General features: G+C 44.9%; 1 protein-coding gene and 1 long non-coding RNA gene across 2 annotated transcripts in view; one reads left to right on the forward strand and one right to left on the reverse strand.

Moving 5' to 3' along the window:
• The first annotated feature begins 2,594 nt into the window (after window positions 1-2,594).
• LOC133118982 (uncharacterized) lies at window positions 2,595-5,742 on the forward strand. Its single transcript, XR_009706459.1, has 3 exons — window positions 2,595-2,852; window positions 3,473-3,594; window positions 5,685-5,742. It is a non-coding gene; the product is annotated as an uncharacterized LOC133118982 (long non-coding RNA).
• A 3-nt stretch (window positions 5,743-5,745) lies between these two features.
• Window positions 5,746-14,001, reverse strand: part of LOC133118962 (semaphorin-3A-like) — a 54,581-nt gene continuing 46,325 nt past the window's right edge. Inside the window, exons 16-17 of the mRNA XM_061229310.1 lie at window positions 10,114-10,259; window positions 5,746-7,911 (exon numbers count right to left, since the gene is read on the reverse strand). Coding sequence (XP_061085294.1) covers window positions 7,441-7,911; window positions 10,114-10,259 — 617 coding nt within the window. The 3' untranslated portion in view covers window positions 5,746-7,440. The remainder of the gene's footprint in view (window positions 7,912-10,113; window positions 10,260-14,001) is intronic.

The following is a 14,001-nucleotide window of genomic DNA, read 5'->3' on the forward strand; positions in this document are numbered from 1 at the left end:
AAGGAGACCGCAGAGCGTTTAGTCCTTCTCCTGTGCTGCAGGAGCCCCCGCTGTCCCTATGGCTGTGCCTGCTCAGCTGGCTCCAGTCACCAGCAATCTGTGTGACCTTATTTTCCATGAGTTTAACATCCAGCTCCTCAACAGAGATCTGCTCAACGCCAACAACCCGACTAGCCAGTCGCACGACTCGCTCCGGTCTGGTCTGGTCTTGTGCTCTCATGTCTCAAAACAAACATGTGAGATGCTTTGGAGAACTGATTCATAAAATGCTTCCATTATAGTTTTCTCTATGTTAAGTCTCAGTGTCCTTAAAAAATGACAAACGCTGTTGTACATTAGCTGTATTCTGACTGTGCAGATTACACGAAAGGGTTGAGCTGACCCTGACCTGTTGGGATCTCCTTAAAAGAAAATAAACACTCCACAGAATAAGGTTGCTGTTCACTTGCAGCTCAGTCAGTTTCTTGGCCAATACAGTGCATCCGGAAAGTATTCACAGCGCTTCACTTTTCCCACATTTTGTTATGTTACAGCCTTATTCCAAAATGGAATAAATTCATTTTGTTCCTCAAAATTCTACACACAACACTCCATAATGACAACATGAAAGAAGTCTTTTTAAAATTTTTTGCAAATTTATTAAAAATAAAAAACTAAGAAAACACATGTACATAAGTATTCACAGCCTTTGCTCAATACTTTGTTGATACACCTTTGGCAGCAATTACAGCCTCAAGTGTTGAATATGATGCCACAAGCTTGGCACACCTATCTTTGGGCAGTTTCGCCCATTCCTCTTTGCAGCACCTCTCAAGCTCCATCAGGTTGGATGGGGAGCGTCGGTGCACAGCCATTTTCAGATCTCTCCAGAGATGTTCAATCGGATTCAAGTCTGGGCTCTGGCTGGGCCACTCAAGGACATTCACAGAGTTGTCCTGAAGCCACTTCTTTGATATCTTGACTGTGTGCTTAGGGTCGTTGTCCTGCTGAAAGATGAACCGTCGCCCCAGTCTGAGGTCAAGAGCGCTCTGGAGCAGGTTTTCATCCAGGATGTCTCTGTACATTGCTGCATTCATCTTTCCCTCAATCCTGACTAGTCTCCCAGTTCCTGCCACTGAAAAACATCCCCACAGCATGATGCTGCCACCACCATGCTTCACTCTAGGGATGGTATTGGCCAGGTGATGAGCGGTGCCTGGTTTCCTCCAAACATGACGCCTCCAAACATGACGCCTGTGGGACCTTATATAGACAGGTGTGTGCCTGTCTATATAATCATGTCCAATCAACTGAATTTACCACAGGTGGAGTCCAATTAAGCTGTAGAAACATCTCAAGGTTGATCAGTGGAAACAGGATGCACATGAGCTCAATTTTGAGCTTCATGGCAAAGGCTGTGAATACTTATGTACATGTGATGTCTTAGTTTTCTATTTTTAATAATTTTGCAAAAATTTATAAAAAACTTCTTTCATGTTGTCATTATGGGGTGTTGTGTGTAGAATTTTGAGGAAAAAAATGAATTTATTCCATTTTGGAATAAGGCTGTAACATAACAAAATGTGGGAAAAGTGAAGCGCTGTGAATACTTTCCGGATGCACTGTATATGAGACTGGATTATGTGGAAAGCACAAGTACAATTTTATTACAGGAGTCGTTGTGTGTATTGTCTGAGTGTTTCGTTGCGTTACAGGAGTCGTTGTGTGTTTTGTCTGAGGGTTTTGTTATGCTATGGGAGTCGTTGTAATGTTTCTGTATTTGTCCTGTTTGTATTAATGTTTATTCTTGTTATTTATTCATTTTCATACATCCTTGGTTGTTGTTTTCCATTACAGTTTCTCATTTGTTATCCCCTGTTATGTCTGCGTCTGAATGTTTACCAGTCTAGTCACTCCCCTGTCTGCGTGTCCCACTATTCGGGTGTTTATGGTAGTTTTCGGGATTTCAATGTTTCTTCCAATCTCGTAGTTCTTACTTCCGGCTTCTCTTGGTAGTTAAATGTTGTAAAGCACTATTCTTACTAACTACTACTAATCTAGATATTCTACAGTACTAATCCTATTAATACACTAACTGTCTGTCTAACTAACTAACTAACAATCACTTTTATTGGGTAGTTTAGAATTATTCACGTAGCTAACGCAATCTCTTAGTATTTCTGCACTGTTCCATAACTTCGCCTCCCTATGCTATCCCTGATTACTCGCTTAGTTTCAGCGAAGTGTTTGCACCTGTCTCTGACTATCACTACGTCTTCAACCTATGTCTTCTCCCTAATCTGGAGCCGTATGTTTTACATGTTTGGTTACGTGCATCCAGTCCGCATTTCCGTCTCCCTCCTGTTATGATGTTATTACCCTATCATGTTTACCCACATGTTGTCTATTTGTTTAGCCCACCTTCTCCCCAGCCCTGCCTAGATTGTCACCTTCCCTCATGAATTTAAACCTCAGTCTCGGTTTCACCCATTGTCAGAACGTTGATCATTTATAGAGCCAAATTCCTTGAGATTCCTGAAGACACCCCTTTGACTTAGATTTTCAAGCTTGCCTTGCCCTCTTGTTTTGTTTGCCCATCTGCTTTCCTGGTTTTTGATTATCTGCTTTGTTTTAGTGACTTTGATTTTTGCCTTTGCCCTTTCGTACTTTCGCACTTTTTATTGGATTTTTGACCTTTTTGCCTGTTTACTCGACTATTCTTTTTTTTCCTGTTTTTGCCATTGTCTTAGATCTCTTGGCTTTCGAACTCGGAATAAATAACAACGTTTTTGGATTATCCCCTGGTCTGCGTCTGGGTCCTCAGTGCCATACATAACAGTCCTGTGGGTTTGACGTAGGCGATTGTGGGAAAGGTGAGAATCGCTGCAGGATCCTAATTGTTCCCTTGGGGCAGAATCACAGGCTATCTGTAATTTTATTTTTTATTTTTTTTATTTTTTATTTTTTTTGGGTTTAAATTTTCGGTCCTTGAAAATCCTAGTGAATATTTTTCTCTGGAAAGTACTGTAATTCGGGAGCATTTCTAAAATAAATAGCTCCAAGGTACAAAGAGGCAATAATGAAGTGTATCAAAATGCACAGCATTTGAAGGACTAAACTTAACATTCTAATGAGGATGTAACAATCACTTCTGGGAACTGAAGGCAAAGGAGTTCTGGAACACATACTTTTTAAGGGTTAACTCTTTCAGTCCCAAGTCCAATATGAAGTGGGTCCACTCAAATCGTTTTGTAGGGTTTTAATACAGAAGTATAGCAGTCATTTTGATCGGTTGTAATGGAAAAGGTTGAGAGAGCCATATGGCTGTCTTGGGATTTTACGGTAGTTGTGCTTGAGTACCATATTGCACTCTTGGGATTGAAAGGGTTAACATTCTAATGCTGATGTCACAAGCACTACTGGTGACTGAAAGCAGTGGAGTTCTAGAACACTGATTTAGGATTATAAAGGGTGTCCCCCATGTGTCCCTCAGATCATTTCGGGCAGCTCTACCAGGTGACCCTTCGGAGGAACGTGACCCACTACATCCCCCCCTGGGTGAGACCAGGCCCTACTTCAGCTTCGAGGGGCTGGCCCAGCGTGTCGGAGGCCCAGGTCAGCGACAACCCTGCCGTGTGCCACACCTCCGTGGCCAACAAGTGGAAGACAAGTCCACCTTCTGCTGCTTGCCGGCGCGACGCCACACAGATCCGCTACAACCTCGCCTTCCAGGGCGAGGACGACCATGTGTTACACACCTCTCACCTCTCACAGTGTGTTACACACCTCTCACCTCTCACAGTGTGTTACACGCCTCTCACCTCTCACAGTGTGTTACATGCCTCTCACACGATGTGTTACACACCTCTCACCTCTCACAGTGTGTTACACGCCTCTCACACGGTGTGTTACACACCTCTCACACAGTGTGTTACACTCCTCTCACACAGTGTTACACGCCAATCACACAGTGTGTTACATGCCTCTCACACAGTGTGTTAAACACCTCTCACACAGTGTTACACGCCTCTCACACAGTGTTACACACCTCTCACACAGTGTGTTACACTCCTCTCACACAGTGTTACACGCCTCTCACAAAGTGTGTTACACACCTCTCACACAGTGTGTTACACGCCTCTCACACAGTGTGTTACACGCCTCTCACACAGTGTGTTACACACCCCACACAGTGTTACACACCTCTCACACAGTGTGTTACACGCCTCTCAGTGTGTTACATGCCTCTCACACAGTGTGTTACACGCCTCTCACACAGTGTTACACACCTCTCACACAGTGTGTTACACGCCTCTCACACAGTGTTACACACCTCTCACACAGTGTGTTACACGCCTCTCACACAGTGTTACACGCCTCTCACAGTGTGTTACACGCCTCTCACACAGTATTACACACCTCTCACACAGTGTGTTACACACCTCTCACACAGTGTGTTACACGCCTCTCACACAGTGTTACACACCTCTCACACAGTGTGTTACACGCCTCTCATCCACTGGAATTTAGGTCTCATCACCCATCATCCAATACTCGCACCCAACACAAAATTCAGCAAAAAAATTTTTAGAAGAAATGTTTATTGTAACAACTGATTACATGCCGAAAGTATCATTTACAGCAGGTCTTTCATTCACATCCAGTTCCACCGGGTCATGTGGCAGCCAAGCGGTCACATGACCGCACCTCCCTCGGTAATACAGAACCATGCTATTTCAGAGACGTCGTATTGTGTTGCATTGAAAAGTCAAGAAGCTATTCTTCCCATGTTCCTTCACTCTGTATAGGATCAGTCCAAAAGTGACGTCCAACAAATTGGAATTGCATACCAAAAAGATGCCAGTGCTATAGACTGCCTTTGATTTACCGAAGGGAAAATATTTACACCTTTGAAACGGGTTAACTGTGCACTGCATTTGGAAGGGCGTCTGTTTTTTGTTTTGTTTACACACAACATTAATAGATACTAGATGATAATATAGAAAACCTAATGCACTAAAATAGCATTCACATGCAATTTGTACATTATCTTACTTGTTGGACCATGACGAGATTTTTCCTTATTCGTTTAAGTATTTACTAATTTATTTTCAAGAAATTCACAGCTACTTTTAAGGGAATATATTATCTTGCAAACAATACCAAATACATAGCAAATATTCACTTTTGCATATTTGAAATTGACACGAGTTTACATTATCATGGTGATGCAAAAATGATAACCAGTCTCTGCATTGGTTTTGGCTGTAAATCCTTGTTGTTCAGCATTAAGGGGTCAGGGAATCATTTTCACATTGGCTAAAACCTATTGCCCTTTCCTTATTCCCTTCAAAAAAGTCTAAGTTGAAGCAACAACTTAATGTGACAGAAAAAAAAAAAATGTATTCATCGACCTGTGTGATCAAGGTGGGCCTATACTTGTCGCCGAATGGCGATCGCAATACAGAAATCCAAAACACAAAAACCTGTCGGAATGTAGCCTACAATTTCAGATGTCAGTGTTGACACATTTCTTCGCCTTCAATTAATGCCCAAATGCCATTGCTTCCGCACATGACTGAATTAATTGGCATATTATTCCGGGAATTATATTCTTGTTTTCATAAAGCTCCCTCAGCTTTCAGCCCATGAAGAGTATCATCTCCGACGTGTGGCACTACCAAATTGGGAATTGTGTCCCTCAGGAACTTTCTCCCATAATGCGGCCTGTGAGTGCATTCTGGGTAATGACAGGAGGCGGGGCCTTCAGACACATCCTCCTTATTATGCAATCGTCTACCAAGTCGTGGAGGCCACCCCCATCACCAGCCTCTCAACCTCATGCAAATGCATTCGCTGTTTTCAGTGACATTACATTACAGAACTACTACAACATGGCAGGTGCGTGTATAGCTATTTTGTAAGGAAGAAAAACTGAAATGTAAATAAAAAGTGTCCTTTTTCGCCTGGTATTTTAGGGTAGAGAAAATGCAACATTTTCTTATGTAAGATATCAAACTATCAACAGTTGATCCAGTACTAGCTCATTTTGTCAGACTGTGAATTAGTTTTCTTTCGTAACGGAACTGATCTGTTTGTTAAAAGCCGAAATCTAATTGTTTAAAACAAACGACAGAAGTGGCTGCCATGTTTGTTGGACAGTGCAAAACTGCAGACTTGGTCCATCACACTGACAGAAATGTAATACATATTAACATTGTTGCTTTTCATATTTATATTCCAGTGACAAAGCACCGTTATTATCGTTTCTATATGAGCCTACCCACAAAACAAAGAGCAATAAATTACACAATGGTGTTTGGTTTGATAGATACAATAATGTATATACACACACACAAATAACAGTTTACTTTTCAAAGACAGATTATTAATATACATGTGTTGAGCACAACACACTCATGAATATACTGCAGAATGTTCTGAAACTCAGAAAAGCTACAACATATCCAAAATAACTTAAAAAAAAGAATGTTAAAAATGATTGAGTGACACATGTAAAAATGTTGAAAGTTGTAACTGTAACAAGGATGCAGTATGAAAGGAAATGTACAATAAAATACAAGTTAAACTCTTCCAGGATTTTTTTTATTTTTTTAGATAGACCTCTGTTGATGTAAAAAATAAAACATTCCTTTGCGAAACAAGTTGAAATAGGTATCCAAATATGAGCTTATTCCCGTCCTTAACACAGATTTGCTACTCATCACATTGACCGGTGTCTCGAGGGTTAAACTTTGTCAGAGAACGTAGCATTGCCAGCTTTGAAAATGAAACGGTGTACTCTGTACTTGAAGACAGTAATATCATCTTACGGTAAATACTAGTGACGATGTTACTGATCCGCATCCGGATGTGTTGCTCTATCAGGTTTAAAGTCTTGATCCATGCTGAGTAGGGCCTGCTTGGACACAAACACAAGTTTTAGACTCAGGGCCCGCCTTCCAGGGAAGGTGGAAGACGAGCACGTAGGATTTTGTTCAAAACTGTACGGATGAACACTTGGATAAAAACTGAACTCGATTTCGACCCCAGTATCGCCCCTCCGTCCCGCAAGGACGGTCCACCTCGTGGAGTTTCGCTGCAGTAACCGGCATCAGTTTGGGGGTGGGTAACCTGCCTACCTTCAGTTGAACAACCAAACAATGAACAAAACTTAAACTACAGGTCCAAAGCGATGTCTGCTAGTCTATTTACAAGGGCCTGGTTCAGGTGGTGCCATCCATCGTATATGAGGGAGATTAGTCAGGGGTCGGGCTGGGGGTGGTAGTGGTGCGGGGGCGGTGGGGTTGGGGGTTCAAGTGTGATGGCGTCTTTTTCCGCCATGCCATTGTAAGCATCCTGGCTAACGCACGCCGCTAAAGAGCGGGGAATCGCGTTCGCATTCCAGTCGAGTTCTGGCTTCTCTGTCCTCTCTGGAGGAGTCTCTCTCTCTCTCTCCGGTCACACGCTCCTCGGCGCCCTCTCCAGCTCGTGGGTCCTCCTGTTCCTGCCCTTCTTGCTCTCCTGCAGGTGCCTCCACTTCTGCGCCTGCGCCTGGGCTGTCTGGACCCTCTGCCTTCGCTGCTTGCGCTCCCTCTTCCACACCTGCTGGCAGAACTCGTCCATGCCGTTCAGGTCGGGGTGGTTGATGAGGGACATGAAGTCCCTGTACCAGACCTTCGGCCCGGTCCCGGCAGGCTGGGTCCGGGGAGGGGGCTCCCCCCGGGCCCGGCCCCCCTCCCCGGCCTCCTCGGCCCGGTGCAGCAGCTCGCCCAGGTGCTCGGAGTCCATGACCTCCAGCGCGACCGTGAGGAGCGTCTGGATGAAGCCGTGCTCCACCGTCTGACAGGAGTACCGGCCGGAGTCCTTCTTCTGGAGGATGCGGATCAGCAGGCCCTGCTCCGTACGCACGAACCGGTCCCCGGCCTTTATCTGCGGAGGGGAACGGGCAAAGGTCAAGACAGGCCAAGGCCCAGATGTTGCCCAAGGTACTTTCCTCCCCTCAGTGAAGCCTGGAAGGCAGCAGCCTGTAGAGCTAGAAAACGTCATAGCGACAGGTTTAGCAAACTAGCTAGCTCAGTAGCATAGCTACAGATAAAAAACAAATGAAAGAAAAGCTGCCTGTGAAGTAGTATGTGCACATCATCTGTGGTTGGCTGAGCTGAACCTGCTGCCCTCCAGCATCACTGAGCTGAACCTGCTGCCCTCCAGCATCACTGAGCTGAACCTGCTGCCCTCCAGCGTCACTGAGCTGAACCTGCTGCCCTCCAGCATCACTGAGCTGAACCTGCTGCCCTCCAGCGTCACTGAGCTGAACCTGCTGCCCTCCAGCGTCACTGAGCTGAACCTGCTGCCCTCCAGCGTCACTGAGCTGAACCTGCTGCCCTCCAGCGTCACTGAGCTGAACCTGCTGCCCTCCAGCGTCACTGAGCTGAACCTGCTGCCCTCCAGCGTCACTGAGCTGAACCTGCTGCCCTCCAGCGTCACTGAGCTGAACCTGCTGCCCTCCAGCGTCACTGAGGGAAGGAGAGCGCCATGGGAACCTCCACTGGGCTAATATACTGCAACTGATTTGAGGCCTGCTATTGCAGTTCAGATTGTACTCAAATAAAGTTTTGCACGTAACGCCCTGTACATTCGGACGGATTTTAATTGGCTGTCAGTGTCTTATCGTTAGAAAAAAATGACTCTGAAAGTGATCCCAACGATATCGTTCATCACTGCCGTTGTCGTGACAGTTGTGGTGTGGACTCCGCCATCCACTCGACTTTTGAATTTCAATAAATTTTTTAAAATGACATTCATATCGATATATTACGCTAATAGTTATCGTTCCTTAATTCGTAGTTTGGCAGTGAGGCAATGGAGCGCGTAATGATACAGCCTGGTCTTCTCGAACCAAATGTGAGCAGGTCATTTACCTACAGCAACTATTCCTTGTGTTTACAGGTGTTCACCATGATTCTCATGACCAGCGATGGTCGTAGTCAAACAGTGGATTCATGACGAGCTAACATACTCTCAATAGAAGAGTAGGCAGACAAAACATTCCCTAACACCTCAAGAATGTTACAGTATAGGCCTGAAGACAATGGACTGAAATGGACCACCTGTGGAACACCATATCTGTTAATATGTAGCTGGAGTGACCAGCTATCATCAGCCATTTTGATTATGGACGTGTCCACTTTCACACAAGTACAATGAGGAACATAATTGCTCAGTGTTTGAACATGTTAGCTTATGGCTACCACTAATCTACTTATAGCAACCTTTTCTAAGCTCGGCAGTGGCCTCAAAATTGAGTACCAAATACAAAGGGTCTTAGGCTTAGGCTGTGTGTGTGAAACTGGCCTGAAAAGTAATTGAAGAAATGAATTTGAAAGCAAAACCCGCTAAAGTGTGCCTTGAGTTACCGAGCCTGGCGAGACCACTCCAGCTATGTGAGCCTCTCTCTGACTGAGTAAACTCTGTGGAGGTCAGAGCACACACACACCATGAGCCCCTCTCTGACTGAGTAAACTCTGTGGAGGTCAGAGCACACACACCATGAGCTCCTCTCTGACTGAGTAAACTCTGTGGAGGTCAGAGCACACACACACCATGAGGCCCTCTCTGACTGAGTAAACTCCGTGGAGGTCAGAGCACACACACCATGAGCCCCTCTCTGACTGAGTAAACTCTGTGGAGGTCAGAGCACACACACCATGAGCCCCTCTCTGACTGAGTAAACTCTGTGGAGGTCAGAGCACACACACCATGAGCCCCTCTCTGACTGAGTAAACTCTGTGGAGGTCAGCACACACACCATGAGCCCCTCTCTGACTGAGTAAACTCTGTGGAGGTCAGAGCACACACACCATGAGCCCCTCTCTGACTGAGTAAACTCTGTGGAGGTCAGAGTGCACACACCATGAGCCCCTCTCTGACTGAGTAAACTCTGTGGAGGTCAGAGCACACACCATGAGCCCCTCTCTGACTGAATAAACTCCGTGGAGGTCAGCACACACACCATGAGCCCCTCTCTGACTGAGTAAACTCCGTGGAGGTCAGACACACACACCATGAGCCCCTCTCTGACTGAGTAAACTCTGTGGAGGTCAGCGCGCACACACCAGTCCCCGGCGGCTTTACCTCCTGCTTCCCCTCCTCGTTCTGTCTCTGGAACTGCCAGTAGATGAGCGCGCGCTGGGACTTGGGACTGCACTCCAGAAACGTGCTGCTGTTCTCCACCCCGTAGATGACCTTGTTCTCTGCCACGCCCTGGCCGTTCACGTCATCTGAGCAGGAGAGAGAGAGAAAACGGTGTAAACCGGACACATACAAAACCGATTCCGGATGAAAGTCAAGCGAACGCATGAATGTGTCACAGTTTAACGCGGCGCATTATAATTATGAATGGCGTACACATGCGTACGCGACCACTGCATCCTTTCTCTACCGAAACTGCTTTTCAATTGCTTATCAATCAGTCATGTAACAGTTTGATCGTTCATTAATGGTACAAAGTGCAGGTAACTTCTAACGGTCAAGAGAGGACACAGCAGCAACAAACACCCTCAAACCACAACATTGCTTATCTCTCTGTGAACGCGCTGATGTTGATTAGCTGTGGCAATTAGAACCAATTTTCAACCAATGAGCTTGAATTATTGCACAGCTATACGATGTTCTGGCACAGAGTGCTGGCCCATCAACTGTATATTTAGAAAAATGTAAGGACTATAAACATAGGCGAGGGTGAGTCAACATGTCAGTGAGCCAATTTCAATGATAGGAATGAATTTACAAAGGTCTTGTTACAATGTTTTAGTTTTAGTGGCTAAGGTGCTATAGCCTAGTGGTTAAGGTGCTATAGTCTAGTGGTTAAGGTGCTATAGTCTAGTGGTTAAGGTGCTATAGCCTAGTGGTTAAGGTGCTATAGTCTAGTGGTTAAGGTGCTATAGCCTAGTGGCTAAGATGCTACAACCTAGTGGCTAAGATGCTATAGTCTAGTGGCTAAGATGCTATAATAACCTAGTGGCTAAGGTGCTATAGCCTAGTGGCTAAGGTGCTATAGCCTAGTGGAGTGTGGACCGGGGGTTTTGTATTCACTCAGGTGTTTAGAGTGACAGCCAGCGGGGGCTGAGCGAAAACACAGCTGGTCTGTCTCTCTCTCTCTCTGTCTCTGTCTCTGTCTCTGTCTCTGTCTCTCTCTCTCTCTGTCTCTCTCTCTCTGTCTCTCTCTCTGTCTCTGTCTCTCTCTCTCTCTCTGTCTCTCTCTCTGTCTCTGTCTCTCTCTCTCTCTCTGTCTCTCTCTCTGTCTCTGTCTCTCTCTCTGTCTCTCTCTCTGTCTCTGGTCTCTCTCTCTCTCTGTCTCTCTCTCTCTCTCTGTCTCTCTCTCTCTCTCTCTCTCTCTCTGTCTCTCTCTCTCTCTCTGTCTCTCTCTCTCTCTCTCTCTCTCTCTGTCTCTCTCTCTCTCTGTCTCTCTCTCTCTCTCTCTCTCTCTCTCTGTCTCTCTCTCTCTCTGTCTCTCTCTCTGTCTCTCTGTGTCTCTGTCTCTCTCTCTCTCTCTGTCTCTCTCTCTCTCTGTCTGTCTCTCTCTCTCTCTCTCTCTCTCTCTCTCTCTCTCTCTGTCTCTCTGTGTCTCTGTCTCTCTCTCTCTCTCTCTCCTCTCTCTCTCTCTCTCTCTCTCTCTCTCTCTCTCTCTCTCTCTCTCAAATTCAAATTCAAATTCAATGGCTTTATTGGCATGAATGGTAATAAACCGTTGTTGCCAAAGCAGTACAATATGCAATAATTGTTAAAATAAATAAATAAATAATGGAAAAAAAAACAGCAACATCAACCATCAACAACAACAACAGCTAAATAAAATAAAAACAACAACAACGTATATTTAGTAAGTGATGGTGAGAGGTTATTATGTTAATTATATAATACATAGGTGTATTATCAAGTGAATAAAAGTTGATTGAAAAATATAATGATGAAAATATCTCTAATTCCTGTTCTCAGGAACGGATTATGGGACTATGTTACAGTGTTAATTTTCTTTTCTCTTAGCTCGTGGCAAGCGCTCACATATTGTGCAGACAACTCTATAAGTTCTGGTGCTTCTCCCAGACATATGCTTAATCGTTCATCATATGTTTTGCTGTCATATGATGTGATGCTGGTTTTAACTTTCCCTAGGAAAGCCTCCCTTAGAGTTGCATATATGGGGCAGGAGAGGAGAAAGTGAGATTCGGTTTCTATTTCTCCGGATCCACAGTGTTTACATGTTCTCTCCTCTCTGGGCTTCCATTCCTTCCTATGGCGTCCCGTCTCTATTTCCAGGCTATGGTCACTGAGTCTGTACATTGTTAAGGTGCGTCTCTGTTTGGGGTTTTTTATATTAACAAGGTACTGTGCTAAGGTGTATTTTCTATTCAATGACCGATAACATTCTAATTTGTTGGAGTTGTTTATTTCATTCAGCCAATTTTCAATGTATTCATTTTTGTTTTTGTTATCTATTATTTTTAGTTGTGTTTTTGAAAGAGTATGGAGGGTGTTGTTTTGAAGATGGTATGTTTCTTTTATATGTTTCAGGGGGTCTGTCTCGGGGCGGAGGCAGTTACTCATGAATGCTCTGTGCTGGTATGATTCAGGATCAGCCTGGGCTAGATGAGCCTGGAAGTTAATAGCCCTTTTGATCATGGGGAGGGACAGAGGGAATTTACCCAGCTCTGCTCTGCATGCATGGTTTGGGTTATTTCTATGGACCTTAAGGATGTCTTTACAGAATTCAAGATGAAGATTTTCTATGGGAGTTTTGTCCCAAGATGCAGGTTTCTGGTTAAGTAATGGGCCCCACACCTCACTCCCATAGAGAAGAATGGGTTCAATTACACAGCTGAAAATTTTAAGCCAAATTTTAATTGGTGGATGGAATTTGTTCAGTGATCTTCTGATGCTATAGTAGGCCCTGCATGCTTTATCTGCCAATGCATTTATAGCTCTGTCAAACCTGCCAGAAGCACTGATTATTATGCCTAGATAATTGTACTCCAAAGTGTGCTGCAATGTGGTCTCCCCCAGAGTAAACCGGTATCAGGATCCCTGTGATCTGGCCTTTTTTTGGAACACCATAATCTTAGTTTTTTCCAGGTTAATGACCATTGCCCAATTTTGACAGTAGTTCTCGAGCAGTGGTAGGTTCTGTTGGAACCCTTGTTCTGTAGGAGATACCAAGACTAGATCATCTGCATACATGAGGAACTTGATTTCTTTTCCTTGTAATTCTAGTCCAGGACTCGGAGATTGTTTGAGTGTAGTGGCCAGTTTGTTGATGTAAATTTTGAATAGGGTGGGAGAGAGGCTGCAGCCCTGATGAACTCCTCTCCCTTGATTGAAATACTCTGTTTTGTTGTTTCCAATTTTCACAGAGCATTCATTTTCAGAATATTTGGATTTAATTAGGTCATATATTAGGTCATATACTTTTCCACCTATGCCGCTTTCCACCTCTCTCTCTCTCTCTCTCCCTCTCTCTCTGTCTCTCACTCTCTCTCTCTCTCTCTCCCCCTCTCTCTCTCTCTCCCTCTCTCTGTCTGTCTCTCTCTCGGTCTCTCTCTCTCACTCTCACTCTCTCTGTGTCTCTCTCCCTCTCTCTCTCTCTCTCTCTCCCTCTCTCTGTGTATCTCTCTCTCTCTCTCTCTCTCTCTCTCTCTCTCTCTCTCTCTCTCTCGCTTTCTCTCTCTCAGAGTCTGCTGCTGGGGCCGCTTTATCTCACAGAATAACAAGCTGCTCCAGTCTGCCGGAACCGCGAGACGTGGGAGGACTGCACTCGCTTTTCACAAACGTAACAGCCGAATCGAGAGCTTTCGATTCAGGCGACCTGTCACCACCCATCACCAGATGCCTACTCGGCAAAAAGAAAAACAGCTCTGGGACGCTGGTTGACCAGTTCAGACCAGCTCCAAACTCAACGTAATTTGACCAGCTCAAGCTGGGTTTTGAAACAGTGGGCCGCTGGTTGACTAGTTCAGACCAGCTCCA

The sequence above is a fragment of the Conger conger genome, chromosome 19 (assembly GCF_963514075.1).
Source record: "Conger conger chromosome 19, fConCon1.1, whole genome shotgun sequence".
In the NCBI taxonomy this organism is placed as follows: domain Eukaryota; kingdom Metazoa; phylum Chordata; class Actinopteri; order Anguilliformes; family Congridae; genus Conger; species Conger conger.